This window comes from Cynocephalus volans, chromosome 1 (genome assembly GCF_027409185.1).
Source record: "Cynocephalus volans isolate mCynVol1 chromosome 1, mCynVol1.pri, whole genome shotgun sequence".
Taxonomy (NCBI): Eukaryota; Metazoa; Chordata; class Mammalia; order Dermoptera; family Cynocephalidae; genus Cynocephalus; species Cynocephalus volans.
This window is the reverse complement of record NC_084460.1, coordinates 270,983,642-271,007,159: the sequence shown is the minus strand read 5'-3', so window position 1 is coordinate 271,007,159 and position 23,518 is coordinate 270,983,642. Positions and strand designations below refer to the sequence as shown.

Sequence of the window (23,518 nt, the reverse complement as noted above, 5' to 3'; positions counted from 1 at the left end):
ACCTCTAGCTTCATGTGGTTATTCTAATGTTGGCAGTAGACTACAGAAGCCTTTTAGAAGCCTAGACTTTTTATAGTTTTTGGTATGAATTTTACCAATATCTGGCTGGGTTAAATCTAAAATAAAGCTTTTGATTACAACAAGGAAAGCAGATGCTGAAATTGAGAATTGTATTTTCTCAGATTTTTCTGTTTTAACAGAAATTCCATATATGTTCCAACAGAAATATTCCATCAGAATTATGGTGCATTATTAATTTTGGCAGGATTAAGCATTTTGACCAGATGAATGAAGCTTCTATTTCAGCTAAGCATTTCAATTTTACCTGTTTATTTAATTTTTAAAATTATTGTTTTGACCAGATTTACAGTTCTACTAAAAAGTACTGACACATTTGATACACCAAATTGTGATTCATTCTACTAGTTTGAAGTAAAAATATTATCTAGTAATGGTTGTCTTCTCTAAATACATGGGTAGAGGTTGCAGAAATATGTGACTGCGTACAGTGAGGTCTGTCTTTTTGCAGTGGCTCTGCTTTTAAATGTCGTATTAAAGTAAAGAAGGAGACATTTTAAGTTAGGACTTCCCATTGGCCTCTTTTCACATTGGATGAACTTGTCTTGGTGACATTGGGGTGAAGGTAAAGGGAAGTAAGTAGTGGGACCAACTGCATCATCTTTCCCAGGAGCCCATCCACGCCAGAGCTGAGTGCTGATGAGTTGCCAGATGACATTGCCAATGAGATCACTGACATTCCACATGACTTGGAATTGAACCAGGAGGACTTTTCAGATGTCTTGCCACGGCTACCTGATGACTTACAAGATTTTGATTTTTTTGAAGGTATGATCAATATTTTGAGTTAAGGAAACTGGTTTTAAAAATAAGTTTATAAGAAGGGAAATTGTTTTTGAGATGTGTTTGAAGTATTCCTCCTCACATATAATTGTTTCACTATAGTTAGAAAATATAACACTACTAACACTATTTTACCCTTTTCAGAAACTGAGGAATGTGAAATTTGTTTAACCTTATAGTATATTGGTATACGTATAGTTTGATAGCTAAATTTATAAGTTCATTCCTTTAAAATGAATAATTTTAATTTTGAACAAAAACATTTTAAATGTGAGTTTTTGACATCTTTTAGAACTTGCAGTACCCCACCCCGTACTTCAATTGAAGTGAACTTTTCTGAAACAAAGAAAAAGATGGTTTCTTTTTTTTTTTTTAGCATTTTTTAATTGAAAAATAATTGAGTAAACATATTTGTGTGGTACAGAGTTGAATATCAATACCTGTGTACAATGTGTGATGACCAAATCAGGCTAATTAGCATGTTTGTCATTACAGAATGTAGTCATTCCTTGTATCCATTAATCAATTTCATGCTAGTCCCCCTCCCCTTCTCCCACTTCTGGTAACCACAGTTCTGTTCTCTCCTTCTGAAAGTTCAATGCATAATTGTGATTGCTAAACAAAGTTTTATTAATCCCACCAGTTCCCCAGTGCTTTCAGGGGATATCTTTTATGGTCTTAGAATATTTATTTCACCATTAAAAATTAGATATTTTCATGGTGATTAGTCAAATTCCTAACAATAGATTTTTTCATCTTGGAAATGAAATGAAAGTAGGTCCATGGGTTTCCATTTTATGAAAATTAGTAGAAATAGGAAAAGAATGAGGGGGAAGGATTAGAGTGTAAAGCAAAAGCATTTCAAGAAATAACCCATGAAATGAACTAAGTGCTTAGTGTTGTGCTTAAATATATGTATGAATTTCTGTGTTCTGGTCTTCCACAGCTGCGCTCCAGTTGGAAGAGTGTAGAAGTAGAAAAAGCAAGGAGGACTATTCTACATAGCCTTTTGTTTCATATCTGAATTGATATGATATGTTTTACATTTTAATGACATTTACATAATTTTAGTTATAAACGTTTTATGAAATAGTCATGAGTTTTGAATTGGTAATCCTTAGAGTTCCTAAAAATTTAACACTTTGATAAGATGATTTTGAGAGTATTTTAGATAAACTGAAGATGGTGATTCAAGGTCCAGGGCAGCTGGCATTTCAGACCCGTCCTATAGATTAACAGTTTACTTTTTCCTTCCAATCCAAATCCTGGAAACTTCTTTCCAAGAGGGACTCTCTTTCAATAAAACATTGTTGAAAACAATGTAAATGTAGGATTTTTGTGGTGTAAAACAGTTAAAAGCTCTACTGATTCTTCATGGCTTTTGTTGACTCAGGAAAGAATGGAGACCTCCTCCCGACTACCGAAGAGGCCGAGGAGCTTGAACGGGCCTTGCAGGCTGTAACTTCTCTCGAGTGCCTGAGTACCATTGGAGTACTTACCCAGTCAGATGGTGTGCCGGTCCAGGAGTTGTCAGACAGAGGAATAGGGGTGTTCTCCACAGGTACTGGAACTTCAGGAATCCAGTCCTTGAGCCGAGAAGTAAACACGGATCTAGGGGAGCTATTGAATGGGCGTATAGTACATGATAATTTTTCTAGTCTAGAGCTGGACGAGAACCTGCTCCGTTCTGCTACCTTGTCTAACCCACCTACACCCCTGGCAGGGCAGATCCAGGGGCAGTTCTCTGCCCCAGCCAACACTGGCCTTACTTCTGCCACTCTGATCAGCCAGAGTGCACTTGGGGAGAGAGCCTTCCCAGGACAGTTTCATGGACTTCATGATGGCAGCCATGCCTCCCAGAGGCCACATCCTGCCCAGCTGCTGAGCAAGGCAGATGACCTAATCACCTCACGACAGCAATACAGCAGTGATCATTCACACTCCTCGCCCCATGGAAGCCATTATGATAGTGAGCACGTGCCGTCTCCCTACAGTGACCATATCACCTCTCCCCACACATCGTACTCTGGTGATAATATGGCAGCTACCTTCTCAGCAGAGATGCCCATCATGGCACAGCACTTGCTCCCAACCCAACTTGAGGTGCCACTTGGAGGAGTGGTAAACCCCAGAACTCACTGGGGTAGTCTCCCTGTCAACCTTGGAGATCCCTCTCCATTTAGCAACCTTCTTGGCGCAGATGGACATCTTCTTTCCACTTCCCTATCCACGCCACCCACCACTTCGAACTCAGAGACCACACAGCCTGCCTTCGCCACCGTGACCCCCAGCAGCTCCAGTGTGCTTCCGGGGTTGCCGCAGACCAGCTTCAGTGGCATGGGACCTTCTGCTGAACTAATGGCCTCCACTTCTCCCAAGCAGCAACTCCCTCAGTTCAGCGCAGCCTTCGGCCACCAGCTGAGTTCTCACAGTGGCATTCCTAAGGACCTGCAGCCCAGCCACAGCTCTATAGCCCCTCCTACAGGCTTCACAGTAACAGGTGCCACGGCTACAAGTACCAATAATGCATCTTCTCCCTTTCCCTCTCCTAACTGAACATGTCCGTGTGTTTGCAGGCAGGTGGGAACCCGGTGTTTTCTATCTTTGTTTCCTCTTTAGCACCCCTCTCCCCTTTTCCTAAAGAAGATTTAAAAAATAACAGACGGGGACGAGAGGGACACCCCCTTCCCAGTTCAGCAAGTGGCCCTGCAGTGGACCATACTTCAGTGTTCACGTGTGCTCCTCAGCACTGGTGCTCATTTCCTCCTGGCAAGTCCACTCAGCCCCAGTGGTTTCCTCAGTGGTTCAGCACAGTGACTGGATAGGATTGACGTTTAGCAGCAAGTCCCAGAAGTGGAAGATACCTCAGATTACCAGTGCCCTTTACTATTTCCTAGTATTCAGATCAGTGCTTTCCATTCTATCACCAGATTTTTACATAGGTGGTTATAGGTAGAATGATCCTGTTAATCAAGTTCCTGTGTGAGAGATAGCAAATGGTGTGGAGAGGCAGGTCAAGGCTCTGACTAAGCACCAGCTGCTAAACACCACAGTGAGGCCAGGATTCCGTTCCTAATTGTGATCATGTTTAACTGAAAAGAAAAAAATTGTCTTTTGACTGCCTGAGTATGTGTGCACCCGTGTGTGTGTTTTTGTGCAGTGCAGGAAACAGCTGTCCTATTGGTTTGATTTGTTTGGTTTTTTCCCACTTGATCATATAAGGCTCTTACTTTTCTCCTTTTCTACATCTCACAACCCTAATAAGGTTGGTCATTCTTTCCCCCTGAGTTAACTAAAGTTTCCTGAATAGGGAGGGTGGTGGTCTGGTTGTGTGAATAGCTAAAGTTAGCCCAAGAAGAAACGGAACACAGAAAGCTGAATTCGTGTCAGTGATGTGGGGATGTCACAAAAAGCTTGCCTGGAGTGACTGCAGGCCTGCCGAGGTTGCAGCCTCGTGGTCACTTTGCCTTTTCAGACATGCATCTGTTTCTAAATCCCTCTGTCATGGAATATATTTGCAAGATGTAATTAAAGAAAATATTTTGATGTGAAAAAGCAGGATAGGTCAGATAGATTTGAAAAGATGGGGTCTGTGAACTCCTTGATCCATCTTTTGCTTTTGAATTTTTCATGTTTACAGTAGTGATTCTTTGGTAAGATTTGTAAAATGTTGACGGCACTTGTAGAATCAGTGTACCCGTTGTGAAGTGATGTGTAATATCTGAAGGATACACATTTTAAAGTTTCTTTCAAAGCAAAATATGGAAATTAGACATAAATTGTACCTACTGTTTGGTACTTTTAAAATAATTTAAATACTTAGGTTTAAGTAAATTTGGAAATAGTTTTGGGAAATTTTTTTAAAGTACAAGGATTTTAGGGTTAAAAATCATATTGGGTAGTTTAGTGAGTTGGTGACTATGAAATGAATATGTGAGGTTTCTTCTTGCCTGCCTTTTTTTTCCCCCAGAGAAAGATGGAATTAGATTTTAAGGGCATCTCTACTCTGCTTTTGCTGAGAAGTTTCACTGTCCCTTGGGATACCATTGGCTATTTATACCTGAGTCTAGTCTAATTTACATATATATATTTTAAAGAGAACATGTCTATTAATGATGTGGTACAATAATTCATTTGTCAGGGAATATTTGATCTTAATTCCTTTCTAATAGGTAAAGATTTGGATGTATTTTCCTACTTCCTATATGTATTTTCTTTATGCCATGCTAGTTCTAACCAGTCCCTTATTTTGAAAGCTTTTCTTTCTCTGCTTTTTAAAGGAATGATGTTGATCAGCAGGCATTATGCAGATACCACGTGCCTGAGATTATGGAGGGGAAATGTCACATGACTGTATGAAATCATTGTATGCCCTGTTTTGTATTTATTGAAGTTTTTTTTTTGTGGGCCAAAAATGTGTTTGTAATATATTTAGTTTTTTTTTTTTTAAATCATGGTAATTGATTGGAAGATTTATTTTTAATATCTTTGCCTCTTTTTGCAGATTGAGAAATTTCTAAATTATAAATTATGTCACAAAGTAAAATTATATTTGGTATCACCATAAATTTCTATTCTGAATGGTGAGAAGAGATAATTTGAATATTTCTCACCTGTGAACCTATGTTAGTAAGCTTTTTTATTTTAATGTACTGTAAGGAAATGATTATGAGTAGTTACCTCTGCTCAAAAGTTCATTTAGTTTGCTAAACTATTTTCACATCCCGTTATAATCATCACTAGGTAACTGTCTATTCCCAGCAATTTGGCTTAGTCTCCATTGTATACTAATTAGAGGTTGTAGGAGAGCAGCACATTGACTTCCTTTTTATCCCTTCTTTGACAGGGAAGGGAAAGTCATGGGTAGTCAGTTTGAACTTTTTCTGGCCATTTGTCTCTCGTGTCAGCTGCTTAAAAATCTTCAGTTATCAAAACTGAGTTTGCAGTAAGTTGCACATTTTATTGTTTGCAATTTTCTGTTTTACGTGCATTTAAAAGCCCTTCTCTGCTTTCAAGTAAGGAGGCATGAAATGATCAGGAATGTTGCCAGTTACAGCTTCACACCAAAAACTTTGAGTAAATTCATTTTTGTTTAGATGCCCATGATGATAGCTGAGGAAAGGGCACTGTTAGGAAGTACCAGTGTAGTAGGATTGATGAACTAGCAAAAACAAACTTTTCCTCTCATCTCATCTATTTCAAAACAAATATCCAAGCTTGCAATTTGCTTTGCTCTTGCTATTTCTTACAAGTCCCTTTCTGGAGAGAATGCCTATAAGCCCAGAGGATCTGTTATGTTTTTCTTCTAGTTAATTCTAGTGTATTAGTAGTAGGTTTGCTATTAATATTTAAAGAAAGGAATGAAGTGTCTTTTACTCCAGAAATATGAAAAATAGTGTCTTTTAAAATAGCACTTACTGGAATAAAAAACAAATCTTATGTAAGTTCATGATTAGATGGAAGGAAACTAGTTTTTATTCTAGTATTTAAATGCTTGAGAAATAGTGGCAAAGCAGGTTCATTCTGTTTCTGCAGTACTTTGGGACCATTTATAAAGGCCAGTTAGATTGTGTTACTGTGATTTAATTTACAAAGTTGCTGCAGTTAATGGATACATTCTGTGCTCTGAGATTCAAATTCCATTCTAATGGCTGTGATCTATAGCATCTGAAGAAAAGATGGGCTTTCTCTCCTTTACTCTATTTAAATGTTAATATTATTTTAATTAAAGTACTTCAGACATTGTTTTTTCCTCTGTAAAAATGGCTTAGCATTTTGCACATCTGGGTAGGTTATGTAGCTGTAAACAATTTACGATAATAAATAGCAATTACACTTAACCCACCAGGTGACAGACTATGCAATGGAAACATTTTCTAATTATCGTCACATAGCATATACAGCAAAAGATTATTTTCTCTAGTAACCTTCCGTGTGTGATATAACTGCTTTATAAATGACTTCCTGAGCAATTTCATGTTGGCAGGCAATGTGGTGTGTCTAGTGTCCCTCTATGAGAAGATTTTAATTTAGTGAGAAACAAATAGTATATATGGAGGTTAAGTTGGAAAGTGGGTTTTTTTTTTTTTCTCTTAAAATTGGTATTACTGTCTTTAGTGGCTTAAGACTAAAGAAAACTAGTCCTTTATCTTTACCAAATAATTATTTATAAGACTTATTTCTTAAATAAGCCCAATCTCTCACTGAAAGCTAAGAATCATCATTTTCTGTGGTTAACACTAAACTTTACCACAGCTCTTTCTCAGTCCATGATCACAGTCCACAGTGGCAAAGATACTTCTTTGATTAGGAAGGAAACCATGTCTGTGATACACACAGGTGCCCTGTCCATACAGTTTTCTTATGTGAAAGAACTCACATTTCTATTGACCTGTGCCATTCTGTTTTTATAAATTGGCATTAGAATTTGAGCACCTATAGGTAAATCCCCTGCTGTCAGTCTATTGGTTCTTACCTGCAATCCTTCCTGTGTCCTGGCAACATGGGAATGGTGGCAGTGGCTCATAGGCTTCATCAGCAATATTTGTGTGAGAAAATTGCCTTTTCTCCAAGTTAGTTCAAAAGGTTGTTGTGGATTGGTATTGCAAAAGATGAAGTTATTAACACTAAACTAATCATGTAATAGATTTGAAATTCATTTAAAAAATTTTAGGTGTCTAGTTTTTAGTTTCTTCATCCTTCTTTTTAGCCCTTTTAAAATTCTATTCTTAACCCAGTATATATAGAATAATCTAATATAATGGTCTTCTAAATGGTCAACAGAACTCTCCAGTTTAAAGAGGCAATTTAGAGGATTCCTTGAAAGAAAATTTAGTTATAATGAACAGTCTTCATTTGTATTTCTTTCATCACCAATACCTACATTGTTCCAAGGATTTTTTTTCTGACAAAAAATATATTTTTTGGTTGGGGGTACAAATATGAAAGAACATAGATTCCCCTCATCCCTTCAATAAATTGAAAATAACTGAATCTTCACTGGCATTCTATGGAAAAGTTAAAAAATTCAGTTGTTTCTTAATATTTTGACCTTTATAAGCTTTACCGTATCATATTCTGGAGGGAACCAAAAGTAACATTTTAAATGCTAGCTTTCAAAAGATTTCTAATAGAATACCAGCGAAGAACATAAAACATATGAAGTTACTTCAAAAAGTTTGCGGAAAAATAGAATTAAAAGATAATACAAATCTTTCCATCAACTTTTTGAAATACTCTCAAATATGAATAGTTATGTCTCTTCTAATAACTAGTGTCATTAATGTTATAGTGTTGGGTCAAATTTAGGGAGCCTTATTTATAAATAGCAAGAATTCTTTTTTTTCCACTCCAGCTCTTATTTTTTGTTAGCATTCCTCTCTGCTCTGTGATACAGAGCTAATAAAAGAAAATGTGTTATTTCAGAGAGAGAGAGCAAGTTTGGTATGATTTTCTTTACCCTATCTTCCTGAATATTGGGAATGTTTAGCTAGTTTGAATAGCAGATTTTTTTTGGTGATCTAAAGTTTAGTCTATAAGAAAACAATCTTATAAGAGGAAAAAAAAATCTATCTAACTTGCAGTAAGCTACGTGGGGCAGCACAGCTTTCCTTCCTCCCTCTGCCTGCTTGCCTCTGCTCCCCCTACCCCCAGTACTGCAGTATGCACATGCATTCGCATGATCTGTACTGATCCTGGCCAGAGAGTAATAGAATCCTCTTCTTTCGCTTGTTTTTTTGTTTTTACTTGTTTTTTTTAAGCTGGGGACCACTGAAGTAAGCTCTATATGCACCTAAAGTTCCCCTTGGAAGAATTTTCAACATGCAGTGCAGAAAAATGCCATACCATTGCTTTTACATGGGTAATAGACTGATTTGCCCCGAAATGACTCCAGCCTGCATCATTAAGGTCCAGTTGGCTCCAGTGGATTAGTGCTGAAAAGATGGAAAGTTTGACACTTGTTGACATTGTCTTCATCTGTTTGGAAGCATTGAATCAGTTCCTCTCAACAGTGATAGTTCTTTTCACTGTGTAGTATTGAGTATGTCTCAGGGATTCCTTGTGGAACTTAGGGCAGTTTTTAAAATAAGAAAATAGTTTTAAAAGAAAATAAAGGTGACTCATCATGAAGAGAGCGCAAGAAAGAGAAAACATTTGGTTTTGTAGCCCACAGTGTCTTGCATAGGACATTTTTCCTTTCTCCTTCAGGCTCTCATCTCAGCTTCAGCATACAGAATCCTTTCCCATCATGCACAGCTTTAAAACTTTTATTTAAAAATCTCCTTCCCAATGAGCTTTCAGAATACTTATTGTAGATTTTAAGAGAAAAGGTATATTAATTTATGCTATTAACATCACCTCATAAATTATAAGTTTTATACTAAAGCTGTATTGAGTGTAATGAATTATGTTGCCTGTGTGTTTAATAGCTAAATAATTATATATGAGCTTTTTTTTTTTTTTTTTTTTTTTTAAACAAAACAAACTAGTGAAGCACCTTTTTACACTGGATCTCTGCCGTGTCAAGGTGTATAGCTATCCTTTGCTACCTTGCAGATATGTAAAATAAAAGGATATCCTGGGGCCTCAAAATGTAGAACACCTTTAGACCATTTATTACTGCTCATAGAAATGTTGAGAATCATGTTTTTTAATAAATGATCTGTGGTTTACACTTAAGATGGCTAGAAGCTTAGTTACAGGGTAAATAGAAATACATAGATCAAGTAAAACTCCAACTACTGTAGCTGGAATTTGTAAACTAAGTTTTTAAGACCTCTTTTATTTCCTATGGATTTATTCTTTAATTTACAGTTTATTCTGTAAGTTGGGAAGTAAAATAGAGAAAATAATAAATCTAGATGTTCTCAGTGTCTTGTTCAGGAACTTCTTATCCCTCCTCACTAAGGAATTCCCACTGTGACTTTAAAATAGAGTTAAATTACTTGTGTGCATGTATATGTCTGTGTTTTTACACACATGCAAAAATATACATTGGGGGCACATGTGTGAGAGATATGAATGTGTGCTTATGTAAAAATAGAGAAAGGTAACCGAATGTTTTGTAGAAATAATGATTTATTTAGTTGAGGGTATTAGAGTTACTTTCTCTTTGTCTCTGTTGTATAAATACACCAAATTCTTCATTATGTTATCTTATGTTAAAAGGCTAGCTCTGATATCATGTGTGTTTTGTTTTAACCTTTGAATAACATATATTATGCTATGTTTTTAAAATGACACGAGAAACAGCAGGGGTTCTAAGACCAGCCTCTCACTTTTGAGCATAAAAATAAGAGAGGGCCAGAGAGACAAACCGGCAGACAGACCCAGATATGAGCTGTGTTTATCTATTATCGGGGTGATGGATGGGACCAGAGATCTGTTGAACCTTTTCTGTGTTAATAATAGATTTCTTCATATTCTGAGTAAGAAAATATTGTTGATCATCTTTTCTTGGTGAGGTTAAGAAAAATTATATCCTTTTATAAAGAACTTGTTCGTTTGGTTTTTGGCGGCCGGTATGGGGATCCGAACGCATGACCTTGGTGTTATAAGGCTATGCTCTCACCAACTGAGCTAAACAGCCAGCCCTTATAAAGAATTTTTTGAAGCACCGCTTTTTAAAGGCGTTGGTGGGATCATTTCACCGTGCATATTTCACAGTTAGGGTGATTTCAGTTATTTCCAATTAAAAAAAATTTACTCAGTTGTGCTATTATTTATGAAGTTAGAGTGCCCTTGCCCCCATATTTTGGCTATAGGAAAAATTATGCTACCATTGACTTTTATCTGATTCATATGAAATTTAGGAAAAATCATTCCCATATTTTGAGCTTTAAGTTGTCGTTTTGCTTCTGGAGTATCTGGTGGTCTAAAATACTCAAAACTAGAGTTGTTATTAAATGCTCTGGTCACATGTCCTTTTAATATTAAAAAAAACATGTACTTTGAAATATGTCAAAGCAACTTCTGATAATACACCTGAATTTGTAGTTGTCTTTGAAGCCTCATTTACTTCATCTTAGATATAGTCAAGACCTAGGAAAGCTTTATATGTTGTTCTTTTTTATAGTAGTATTTTTGCAGCATCTCCCAGTTTCATTCACTCTTGCTTTTGGATTTTAAAAAAATCTGCATATTTCTTGTACATATGCATGCAAATGAAAGAAGGGAGTTTGTATTGGTGCCATTTCTCCCTTCAGTTGCTGGTAATGGGATTTGCTAGAAAAAAATTTCCCCTGATTGAAGGGTGAAAACAGACCCTTTTGTGTATATCTGTACAGAGATGTGTATATGGGATGTGGTGGCACTTTGCTGAATGTGAACTTGCCTTGTCAATGGAAAGATTGGAAAGTATTATGTTTATTTATACATTTGTATAAATCTATATATACACGTATGTATATGTGTGTGTATAGATAAAGCTATATACATATATTTCTCTAAAAATGTGTGTGTATAATAGGTAAACAGCCTTTGTTAAGCAAGATTATATGTCTGTGGAAAATTCTAGATTATTCTGTAAGCCAGAGGAGGTGACAGTCCTAGAGTACATCATCAGAGCATACTAAAACAGAAGTCCTTTGGGTTATAGTCTTGTTTGTGGCTATTATAAATGAATACTTGTCTGAACTACTCTTACTTGCCAGTTCCACTATTCTTCATCTTCACTACCTTCTACTAGTCTCTTATCACATAAAAAAAATTCACGTGTGTAAATTTTTAATGATTTTTTAAAAACATCATGTTTTTTCCCTTTAATTATGTCCTTTCTAGCCAGAAGCTTTTGGCTTAAGCATTTCTCATTAACTTCTTAGTTGTTTCTTTTAAAGGTCTTTATTTCCAGAAAGTAGTTTTGGTAATATTTTCTGTAGTAATTTTGAGAATTGGGCATTCATCTTTGTCTCAAAAACAAACAAAAAGCCAACATACAAACAAAACTGGAAGTTTTACCTAGATAATTTGGGATATTTTACTTAAATTGAATAAGAACATAATTACTATTTTACAGTTGATACTAGTATTAGATGTATGTCTGCATTTATTGTCATTAATTTGTCATTTAAACATTTTGGTTTGCTTTGTGGTTTAATCATAAATTTTCCATTTACATTTTAATGGAAAGCATACAAAGTCACATGTAAACCTCTTAAAGTCTGTAACTAACTCATTTAACTCATGATGAAACTGCTTTAATGAGTTCTTATGTAATGAGTTCTGCCGTATTTCCTTTTGACTTTTCTCACAGTTGTTTCATTCTGTTTTAACTTTGTTGCAGCTCTCTAGAAAATTTGCATCCCTATATATTGTGCCTTTAAAGCTCTTATGCACACACAGACAAAAGTGTATATGTACATGTTTGGAGCATGTGTACATATACTTTCGTATATACTCACACAGTATGTCTCTAGTATATATTGTGAGAGTGGATATATAGATATTCAAAGGCAATGAAATGTTGCTTTTAGATATATATGTATATAAATAGTGTTGATATAACTGTATATACACATGTATATGTATGAGTTTTAAATGGCAATCTTTTACATTTAGCAAAATGCTGCCCCTACTGGAATATTGTCACTGCAGTGGCAATTGTATGTAATGATTTAAAATACATTATCAAAAATTATTTAAAGAACATTTAAAAGTCTCATCTGAAGACATCCATATGTTATTTATTTTCCTTTTCCTTTTTTTTTTTTTTTTTAAACTGAAAGGGAGACTGTCATTTTAAAAATGTCATCTGTCTCAGAGTAAGAAAGAGATGGAGATTCAGTTGAGGAACTTTGTGCATTTTCTCTCTCTCTGAAGTGGAGTTGTACCACAAACCAGCCTGTTTATTTCGGTTTATAAAGCCATCCTAATATTTCCATTAGTGTGTGTCATCCACCATCTCCTAGATCAACTTAATTCACCAATTTGCCTCTTCCTTTCATTAATAAATAATGATCATTAAGATCATTTTGCCTGGAGGAAGTTAACTACTCTCTTGCTGCAGGGAAATATATTACCTAATTGTTATTCTGCCTTGTTCAAAACTCAACTTTGAAAGAAGGCAGCTCTCTCACTAAGCTGTTTTAAGCAAGTTTTGCATTTGTTTAAAGTCTTCCCAAACTTTTTGGTTTTTTTTTTTTTTTTTGAAAGAACTCCACGTTGCATGTACTTGATATAGATTTAATTCTTATTCCCCATAATTTCAGGTATTTTTCATTAGTATGTCATTTTGACACACTGAATGCAAAAACATTAAGAAAAAACTGTTAAATGTTTTATTTTGTGATGAGTTGGCAGCATTTCAAGAACTTGCAGAGAGAGGAAGGTAGATGGACAATCCTAAATTGTGAGATGTTACAAAAAACAGTGGAATAAGAGTACCCCTGAAGATTCAACTAGAGAGGTTGGGGTTTGAACGATTTTACAGAGTAGCTTAGCCTGGAACTTGATATCAGAAGCAGCCTTTAACAAAAAGCCTCTTGGCAATTGTGTGGTAGTAACTAGAGTACTAAAGTCTAAGTTGAAACCAAGTTGCAGTGGGAAATCAAAGGTGAGGTAGCTTATTTGAAACCAGTAAATGACAGACAGATTGGACAGTTTAAAAATCTCTTCTAACAAAGAAACTGCACGGTAGCAAGGACTAGCAGTTCTCAAAGCTCTTTTTCAGTGTTCTCATTCACCTTGGCACACAAGTATGTTTAATAGGCCATACATTAAAAATATTTACAAAAAAAAAAAAAGCTGCTTAAAGGGAACTTACAAACTGAGAATCTTCTCCTCTGTATTTGTGTTAACAGTGGCTGCAAGCTTAGTTATATGCACAAAAGCTAGGAGCCACTTGTTTCTGTACAGACTGTAGGAGCAAGATGAGGAGATGGCCAAGTTTTGGTAAGAGCCCCCAGTTCTGAAGGAAAGGCCTATCTATGGCATTGGGCGCGGTGTTGCTGGGAGAGACCACATTTTGGGAGATGATGGGCATTTGGTTTGTAATTTCCCTTTAAGCAAGAAGAGATGGCTCACATTTTCCATATATATCTCAATGAATGTACTGTATTACTGTTTTAAAAAATTGATGAAATAATAATGGATTGGTCTCCTTTTGTTATCTGGTCCTTGTTTAATTTGTTTAAGGGTTTTTGTATACAAAAGTTTACATTTTTATGTATATTTTTCTTGTGTAAAAACTGATGTAATATGTGTATAAAACACTGTATGTATTATCTGTATATAGTGTGACAAAATGATTTTTCTTTCTTTCTTTTGGATGTATTAATAAATCTTGCTGTGAAGTAACCTTGCTTTTAGTATAATTTCCTTTGCCTAGATACTGATGGAAGCTGCTAATCCAAGGTAGGTATTTATTTTTCCCTTTGTTAAAAAAAAGAATTTTTTAAAGTATCTTTTATCAGGAACTCTAGGGAGATATGTTTATGGTCTTTATGGTTAGACTAACAATGATTAATGTTTGCAATAGATGTGGGTCAATTAAATTCTATCCAAAATTATTTTAATATGGTATCCAGCCTTGAAGTCCAACCAGAAGCTGCATTTGAAATTGTTATATGCTATAATAGAGCTGTTACAAACCAATTTCTATTTCATTAAATCAGAAGCTCCTTCTCTCTTCATTTGCATAGCTTCACAAATACAAGGAAACATGTTATCAGAACACTTGAAGAAACATTTTTTATTTAAGGCATTATCAAGTGCCTGCCTTGTATCTCTTTGGAAATGAACTGGTTTTTTTTTTTTTTATAGACTGAAATTTTTCATTTGCTATGGTATCTTTTGTTGCAGAGAGCAGCTTTGGGGTAAACTATTTTGTGGTACCCATAGAAGCAAACACAAAATTTGCAAACAAAAATTAGTAACCTAATCACACGTTTCTTTTATAGAGTTTCATTATTTTTTTTACTTTTGTGGGGCATTTGGACTTGTTTTCCTTGATCTTCAGTCCAGACATGTTTAAGATACATTCTAAAATTATACTTTGCTTCTCTAAAAGAAATTAACATTTTAAGACTAGAAACAGATGCCCATAGTACTAGTAAAGTGTCCAACACTAAAGGAACTTAATTCCTTTCTCTGCTTTTGAAATTGACATGGTATGGAGAATAATGCTTGAAATTATCTGTCCATTTCCTCAGTTATATGGTAGTTGATTTTAAACTCTTGTGTTATCTTCTATTTAAGGATACTTCTTTTCTAAATCTTTGTACAAAGCTTTGAGATTGTGCTGTCTAAATTCTTGATATGATGTTTTAAAAATAGTAGCCTTAGTAAAGAAGCCAATTAGTGTAATGTTTGAGTTGAGGCAACGTCTTTAAAGGGGTGGTTGCTGAGTGAAAGCAAAAATCAGAACAGAATGTATTTTTATTAACTCCTCTTTAGCATATCTCTACCTCCTTGCTTTTTCCTCTGCCTCATTGAGATTTAACAATAGTTTTTGAGGGCGGGGGGGGGGGGGAGCCTGTATTGTTGAAAAACCTCATTTGCATTAATTTATGCCTTTCAGCAATATGTGGATCTGAACATTAAGGTGACTGTTACAGTCCATTTTGTGCTGCTATAACAGAATACCTGAGACTGGGAAATTTATAAAGAATAGAAATTTATTTCTCACAGTTCTGGAGGCTGGGAAGTCCAAGATGAAGGTGCTGGCATCTGGTAATACACACCTATAGCAACAAGGAAGAAATTGTCCAGTGCTTAGAAGAATGATAAAGTGCTGTGTAAGTTCCTGTCGGGAAGAAATGATTTCCAGGATAGGGAAAAATTTCAAGAGGAGAGTGCATTTGAACACAGTGCTCAAAGGTGGTCAGTATTTGGACATTCAGAATGGAGAAAGTATTCCAGATGGAGAGAACAGCATAGCAATCTGGATACCTCGTGGTTTGTGTAAGGACTCTGAGCAGTTCAGCTTGACTGAGTGTGAGATATGTGAGGTCGAGGGGCGAGGAGAGGCTAACGGGCAAGAGCATGACAAGCTGGAAGGCCACAGCAGGGAGTGACAATCAGCTGTGACTGAGGAGGACTAACCTTACATCATTGACGGAAAAGACTGTGGCTCATAGCAGACAGATGAGCTAGGAGGAGGTTACTGCAAGTCAGGCTAGATGATAAAGTCAGACCTACTTGTGGAAGTAAAAATGTAAAGGAAGGGGGAATTCAACAGGACTTGGGAATGGGCTGATACACATGTCAGGGACAAGGGAGAGGAGACATCAAAAGATTTTTCACGACTGGATTTCTGGATAAGCAGTGGTGCCAGTGGCAGAAGTGGGCAGCACCACTCTGAACAATCAGCCAGTTTGAGAGAGCCAGTGAGTGGGTTTTGAATGTACTAAGTTTGAGTTGGGAGCAGGGACCAGGTAGAGATGGCCACCTCAGGGCTCAGGAGAGAGGCCCACGCTGAGGATACAGAGGGGGAAGTTATGTGCATAGTGTTGAATGTTGAAGCCAGCTGTAAATGATCAAGGAAGAAAGATGAGAACAGATATTTGGGGAACGGCTCTGTTGTCTGTTATTTTATTTCATTTCATTTTATTTACATGTCAAAGAAGAATTTGAATGATTTTCCCAGAGTCTCCCAGCTTGTAAATCTGGGAGCTGGTATTCAGATGCTGTCAGCTGACTCCCCTCCCCCACACCTCCCTAAGAATGGTGGTCTTGAGGAAAGTCAGACCCTTCCCCAGCCCTGGCCTGGTGAGGGCCTAAGGATGTGCGCTTTCTTTATCCTCATGCTCCATTGTAAGGACTTCTTGTCTGCCTCAACCTCTAGAAGATGTGCTGCAGCGTCTACATCCTTACCCCCTGCAACCCTAGTCCCTGGCATGCTTGCTTGCCATAATCAGCACACAATAAATATTTCTGAATGAGGTTAGTGCTCCAAAGAAGTTAATGAATAGAGGGAATGCAGGTTTGGAGAGACTCGGGATCTGGTGAGAGGCAGTATAGCTGTGGACTTGAGCAGGACTTCCTCAGTTCTAATCTTGACTCCGTTATTTATAACTGTGATGTCGGACAAGTCAGTTAACCTCTACCTGTGTCAGTTTCCTCATCTGCAAAATGCATTTTGTATTGGATTACATGGCACAACCCATGTAAAGCACTTAGAATAGTCCTATCACATGTAGGCACTTGGTAAATTTTAGCTATTATGCTCATTTTATGACTAGAGGGAAAGATTGAAGATGAACAGCACAGGGTAATGCCTAAAGTAAAAGTCTAGGAGCACTGAACAAGAGAACAGATTTGCTGTGGAAGAGGACAAATAGGCAAAGAGCTTAGGCAAGAAGTTTCTGATGATAAAGGAAATCGAGGATGTAGGCAACCAACACATGGAATTACCTTTACCCTATCAAGTTCCAAAATATTCTAGGATGTATTCTGTTACTGAAATTCTGTTAACTGAAATACAAATTTGCCTTTGCTTTATTTTTTATTTATTTATTTTTTGTGTGACCAGTAAGGGGATCGTAACCCTTGGCTTGGTGTCGCCTGCACCATGCTCAACCAGTGAGCGCACCGGCCACCCCTATATAGGATCCGAACCCGCGGCCTTGGCGCTCCCAGCGCCGCACTCTCCCGAGTGAGCCACGGGGCCAGCCCTGCCTTTGCTTTATAACTTAAAGATTCTCATACGTTTTATCTTACATAGTACAAAGCAGCATTTAATGGAACAAGATATATTGTATCCTGACTTGGAGAATGTACTTTGAGTTAAAAACTACTTAAGAAAATAAAATATGACTATAAGTATAAAGAATTAGTAGATGGTCCTTTATCAAAAGATGTGCATGTCAACTGCTAAACTAAAAAGTAGAAATCTAGTTTAAGGAGTCAGACTGTATAGCACTTCCACTATACATAGAGATCAAATATGGTGTCCCACAGTACTTACTCTCTGAACCATGTGTATTCCTTAAGACAGAAACCTTTCCTCTGCTTTCTTATCCCTTTACTTGCTATCCTTTCTTTTTACTGCTAAACATTATTCTTGCTCTTTCCACTTACTATCACTCCTTAACCCTTTGCAGTTTAGCTTTCACCTTGTTATTCTCCTGAGCTATTTTTTTTTTTTTTGAGAAATGAGTTTTGAGCTTTATTTCAATCTCCTATAAAAAAGTCTGTCAAAGAAAATGCATGAGTTACATATTTAACAAGTTACACAATATACATAAAGGTTATTATACCCTAAAAGATTTATGTAAAGTTAATGTGTGATTAAAATATTTATATCAATGTTGTTTTGTAGACTGCTTAATATTTTTTTTCTTTTTCTATTTGATTCTTTAAAAAGGTAAGCAAAATTTGCAAACCTTTATCTAGACTAGGAAAAAAGAGAGAAGACAGGAAATTACTAAAATCAGAAATAGAGCAGGGGCATGGTAGAGCAGTCACTTCTATTACACTGGAGCGGGCTTTGAAGAGAAAGACATCCTCTTTTTTCCAGTCTCCACTGGTGACTCTCGTGTCATTGCAGTTGGGTGTCTGGCGACTCACCTGCACAGTAGCTGTGGCTACTCCTGTGGCATAGAGCCACTTATGCGGCAACTGTGGTTGTGGCGGTGGCTGTGGGGGAACACCCACACGGAAGTGGTGTTTCCTGTGAGCTCCTTGTTTGTTTCCCAGCAGGGGATGCTGCCCTTGGCCCCTGGCTAAGGACCCCGGGGTATGCTCTGTTTCTTGCCTGCATCTGGGCAGAGGGGCCTCCTGAAGCTATTCTTTCCAAGGCCCTCCATGACCTTTGCTGCCATTTTCTTTAACCTCTCTTGAACCAGTCGGCATCAATGACAATGCATTGTCCCCTTTTCTCCACTTAATCTCCCTGTTATGCCATCTTTCATCATTCTTCAGCGTTCTCTGTTCTCATTCTGTGCATGAGCTCCCAGTGTAGGATCCTTCTACTGCACTGGTTTACGTGTCGACCTTGCTGGAGATTAACAGCAAACCTGTATCTACTGCTCCGATTGCTCTCAGACTTTACTGTCACGTCTCCTACTGCTGACTGAGGACCTCCACCTTTGTATTTGATCAGCACTATAAATTTAGCTTGTGTACACCCAAACTTAGCATCTTTCTTTTTTAAACCTGCTCTCACTGCGACCTTTCACCCTTGTTCATTTGTTCTTTTGTTCATTTATTCAGCAAACATAGAGACTCTCAGGGGCTGTCTGGTTAGCTCAGTTGTTAGAACGCAGCTTTGTAACACCAAGGTCGAGGGTTTGGTTCCCGTACTAGCCATCTGCCCTCCAAAAAAGACTTGGTCACTCACACTGATATCTTTAGTCGTCTTGGTTTCTCCCAGTGTCCCAGGTTTTCATCACTTGTTGACTAAACTAGTGCAGTAGTTTTCTAACCGGTATCCCTCCTGCCTCTAACCTTTCCTCCCTCAAACTCTTTACAAACATTCCTTCAGATTGATCTCCCCAAGACACTCCAAAACTGGACAGGAGTAGTTTATGATTTCTGATCTGAGCCTCCTTCATTCAGTCTCTTTCCACTCCCCTGTAAGAAGGTCCCAACATAGTTTTTTTTACCACCCACCGCCATGTCTCCTATTACCTGTTTGAACCAAATTTGACTGTGTGATCACCATCAACAGCAAACGTTCTTGTCTTCCAGCCACACTTGTCTACACACTTTGTGCGTACACCCACAGTCCTGTCTGGATTTGGGATGGTGCATGCTGCAAACACCCTGCCTTTGCTTCTCTAAGAAGTACTTTCTTTCAAGCCTACTTTTAGGCCATCCTACCCTCAAGAAGACGTCCTTCTCTGGACAAATCCTTAGTCAGTTTTCCCTGGCAGCACTCATTACCTGTAGAATTAATCTGATGCAGAATATGCTACCCTGACTTTTGTTTATCCACATCCTGTGCCTCATCAAAAAGAGCAAGCCATGTTCGGGACATTTCTTTTTAAAATCCTTATTGCTTTAGATAATGGTCCAATGCATATAGCAGAACCTGGATAAATTGTTGCTCATTATGGTAGCAGAAGCCAAATAGTACATCTGATTTCCTTGGGTGAGGGAAGATGAGGAACCTTCAAATATATCTTGATATTGAAAATTGGTGATCTTGTCTATAACACTCATTTGTCACAACATATGCTAGATTGTCAGCATTTCATTTATTCATGTTCTGCCTCCCCTCAAAAGCATGTACAGAATATTAATCATTAAGAATGTGCATCCAGCATCTCTTTTGTTTTATTTAATTTTATATACTGATACAATAGTGCCAAAATTGTATTTGAATTTTAATATTGAAAGTATAACAGTTTTCTGTTCATGGTATTACCTACATACAACATTTCTCTCTAAAAATAATATGAAACTTGGTGCTCTGATTTACTCGTATTATTATCATTTGTATCTCTTATCGTACTCCTGTTTAAGTAACAGGCTACTTGACAAAATAAATTTGTTCCTGAAAGATTGGTAGCAAGTCTGATTTATATTAATTGGTCATATTTTCTTATTCACATAAATTACCAAATTAGAGATGCTCTCTTTTGGGAAGTGTTTTGGTTCTAGAACTAAATGAAAACCTTGCTAGAAAATGCAATGAAACATTTAAATCACTTTCTTAAATTTCTGATAAAACAATGTTTAGAATAAATTATAAAGAATGGAAGATATTCTTGAAGCCATTGAAATAGTCTGGCGGAAACAAAATAAATTCTCTGTACCAGCCAGCCACATAAAAAAGAAAAGTGATTTTTTAAAGGCATAATTTAAGTCTCAGAACAGTAGAAATCTCAGTTTTGCTTGTGACAGTTTCTAACTGGTGTGATTTTGTACCGGTAAACCAAAAAGCATAGAAATTTAGAAATGCATAGAAACAGCACTGGACTATGAAGAAATGCTCAGGAGTCCAAGCTGTTTCTCTAAACCAGAAGTTTAACCTTGGGAAAATAACCTTGCCTTTCTGGGCTTTAATTTCCTCATCTGTAAACTAAGAGAATTAGGCCAGATTAGTGGCTTTTAAACTTTGTTCTGTGAGCATCCTCAAAGCTTCTGAGAGTGGTGGGAGAAACTGAGGCTCCATATCCACCTCTCTCCTTTTTATGGGCTTTTGTTTAAACAATGTGCTCTGGAGCTAAAAATTAAAAATGTTAGAAGGCCGGCTGATTAGCTCAGTTGATGAGAACACAGCCTTGTGACACTAAGCCCAACGGTTTGGATCTCTATACCAGCCAGCTGAAAAAAAAAAAAAAAAAAAAATTAAAAAATTTTTGAAAATCATCAGATTGTATAATCTCTAAGATCACTTCCAAATCTAAAATTCTGATTCTAACAACTTATTTTTGTTTTAGAAATAGTCTCTTTATTATGAGGTATAGACTGCTAAATAAACAAATGTTTGGGGCCCACCTTTTAAAAAAATTACAGTTTTCCCTCTTCTTTCCACCAGGTTAACTTTCTAGGGTCTCGGAAATTGGGAAGATCCAAATTCCAACAAGGTCTGTGAAGCACAGCAATTAGGAAGCATCATGCTATAACAGAAACTTCAAATGTTATATTCTTTATTGTAACATAACATGGTCATGTTTTGAGTATTTGTATTTTCTTTGTTAGCCTTTAAAAATTGTTTTGAAAATCTTAAACCCTTCTCCTTGTGATTTTGTTGATCCCAAGGAGTGTGTCCAGATCTGTGTGTTAGGGATGCCCTGGGCTCTCCTGTTATGTTGTGTCCAATGGGCTTTTCATCAGCTCCTTGCCCATGGTAGACTCACACCCCAGTGAATCAGTACTGCCTGTGTGACCTCTTTCCCTTGCTGACTGATCAAGTGATTCAGCTTCTGAATCAGAGCCCTTTTGGCTATTTTTACTGACTTCTACATGTCATTCCTTTCTTTCTTTTATAATCTCTCTCAAGAGACTCTTTGAATCCACCATGGTGTAGGGGAACAGCTCCACCATGACACCTAGTGATCTGTGCAAGTCTCCACACAGGCCACATAGGCCAGGCTTCACTGCAGCTGATCTAAGTCTTGGCGGAATGCCCTGTGATTGTCCCAGAACGTGAGAAGCTTGTGAGATGCTATAAGGCCATTCCCACTCACCTCCCATTCTTCCTGGAAGGCCATCATGAGACAGTTTCTCATTGCTTCCTGGCTTCAGAGTTGCAAGGCCTTGTCCCCACCTTTAGAGTATAGCTGCAGTCCATAAAACTGCTTGGTTGCAGCGTGGCATTGACTTCTCAGCCACAGCATCCTATCATCCATGTTGTAGTCATCTGGCCCCTTTTATACTGCCCTGTGGAACAAAGGATGTGGGGAACTCACACCTATGCTATCTACGTAAGTAATAAACTGAACCTAACAAGGCTCAGTGTTTCCTCTACTGGCTGAATCTGTCAGCCTCGCTTGATACATGGCAATTATCAGTGGGCATGTTGTACCTGTCCTTGACATTTTTCCATTCTTCTCCAAATCTGCTGTCAAAAGTCAAGAAAGTATAAACATGCTGTGAAACAAACTAGATTGCAGAGTGATTTCCCAATATATATATTTTTAAATTTATTTTATTTATTGAATCAAAATTGATTATACATATTTTGGGGGTTCAACACTGAGATATGTTGATCAAATCAATATTACTAGCATATGTATTGGTACAATCTTAATTATTCTTTATGCCCCTTGTCCAATCTCTCCCTATCCCACCTCCCCCCTCTAATTACCCTAGATTTCTTCTCTCCTTCTAAAAGAGTAATGGTTACTCTGTTGATTTGTGGCCTAGATGATCTGTCCAATGCTGAGAGGTGTGATCAGGTCCCCCAATATTATCATAGAGCAGATACTTCTGTCACTCTGAAATGGGCTTTGTGGAGAGAGACATCCTCTTCTTTTCTTTATCTCTGCTGGTGACTCTCCTTGTGACAATGGACCATCTGTGTGGTGGTTGTGGTGTCTAGCTGCTTTTGTAGCAGCCGTGGTTACTGTGGTGGCTGTGGTGGGCCACCCATATAGAGGTGATGTTTTTGGCATGCTCCTTGGTGCTGGCAGTATGCCTGGTTGTGGGGTGTGTCTGGTCTCTGACTCCATGCCTCAGGTCCCCGGGTGGGCCCTGAGACTCTGGCGTGGTGTGCCTGGTTTTGCGAGGGGGGTCCAGTCCCCTTTTCCATGACTTGGGTCCCCTTCTCCATGCCTTGGGTCCCTGGGCAGGCCCTGAGGTGCTGGCATGGTGTGCCTAGTTGTGGGAAAGGGGTCTAGTCCCCGCTCCAAGCCTCTGCTTCCCAGGCAGGGCCCAAGGTGCTGGTAGTGTGCCTGGGCTGGAACTAATTTTTTGTCCTTTGCTTACTTCTAAAACAGGGGAACTTCCTGTGGGAACCAGTACTTGAGCTGTGTGGTTGAGCTAAATTGCTGCTTTGCTGCTGTTTCCCTAGGGAAGGCTTTTTGTGCAGCTCAGGATTTAATGGTTGAGTTTACAGGTAATTCTGGCTCTCCAGCAACTGGGTGCACCTGGGTTGTATAGAAACTCTGATCTGGGCCTGAGTTTTTTCATCAAACTGCACCCCATGCAATTCTGCATTCCCAACCAGTCTCCTCTGAGTGGCCCTGTTCTGATTGGGGGGGCGGATCGGCTGTCCTTGCTGTGTCCCAGTGTTCTCCCAGTGGGCCTGTCTCCCCCACCACCCATGCTC

The 23,518-nt window shown here is 37.8% G+C and overlaps 1 protein-coding gene across 1 annotated transcript in view; it reads left to right on the top strand.

Annotated features, from left to right (window-relative positions):
- The window catches only part of INO80D (INO80 complex subunit D), a 39,791-nt gene extending 35,595 nt beyond the window's left edge, over positions 1-4,196 (top strand). The window contains exons 10-11 of the mRNA XM_063105866.1: positions 689-846; positions 2,255-4,196. Coding sequence (XP_062961936.1) covers positions 689-846; positions 2,255-3,417 — 1,321 coding nt within the window. The 3' untranslated portion in view covers positions 3,418-4,196. The remainder of the gene's footprint in view (positions 1-688; positions 847-2,254) is intronic.
- The last annotated feature ends 19,322 nt before the right edge of the window (positions 4,197-23,518 follow it).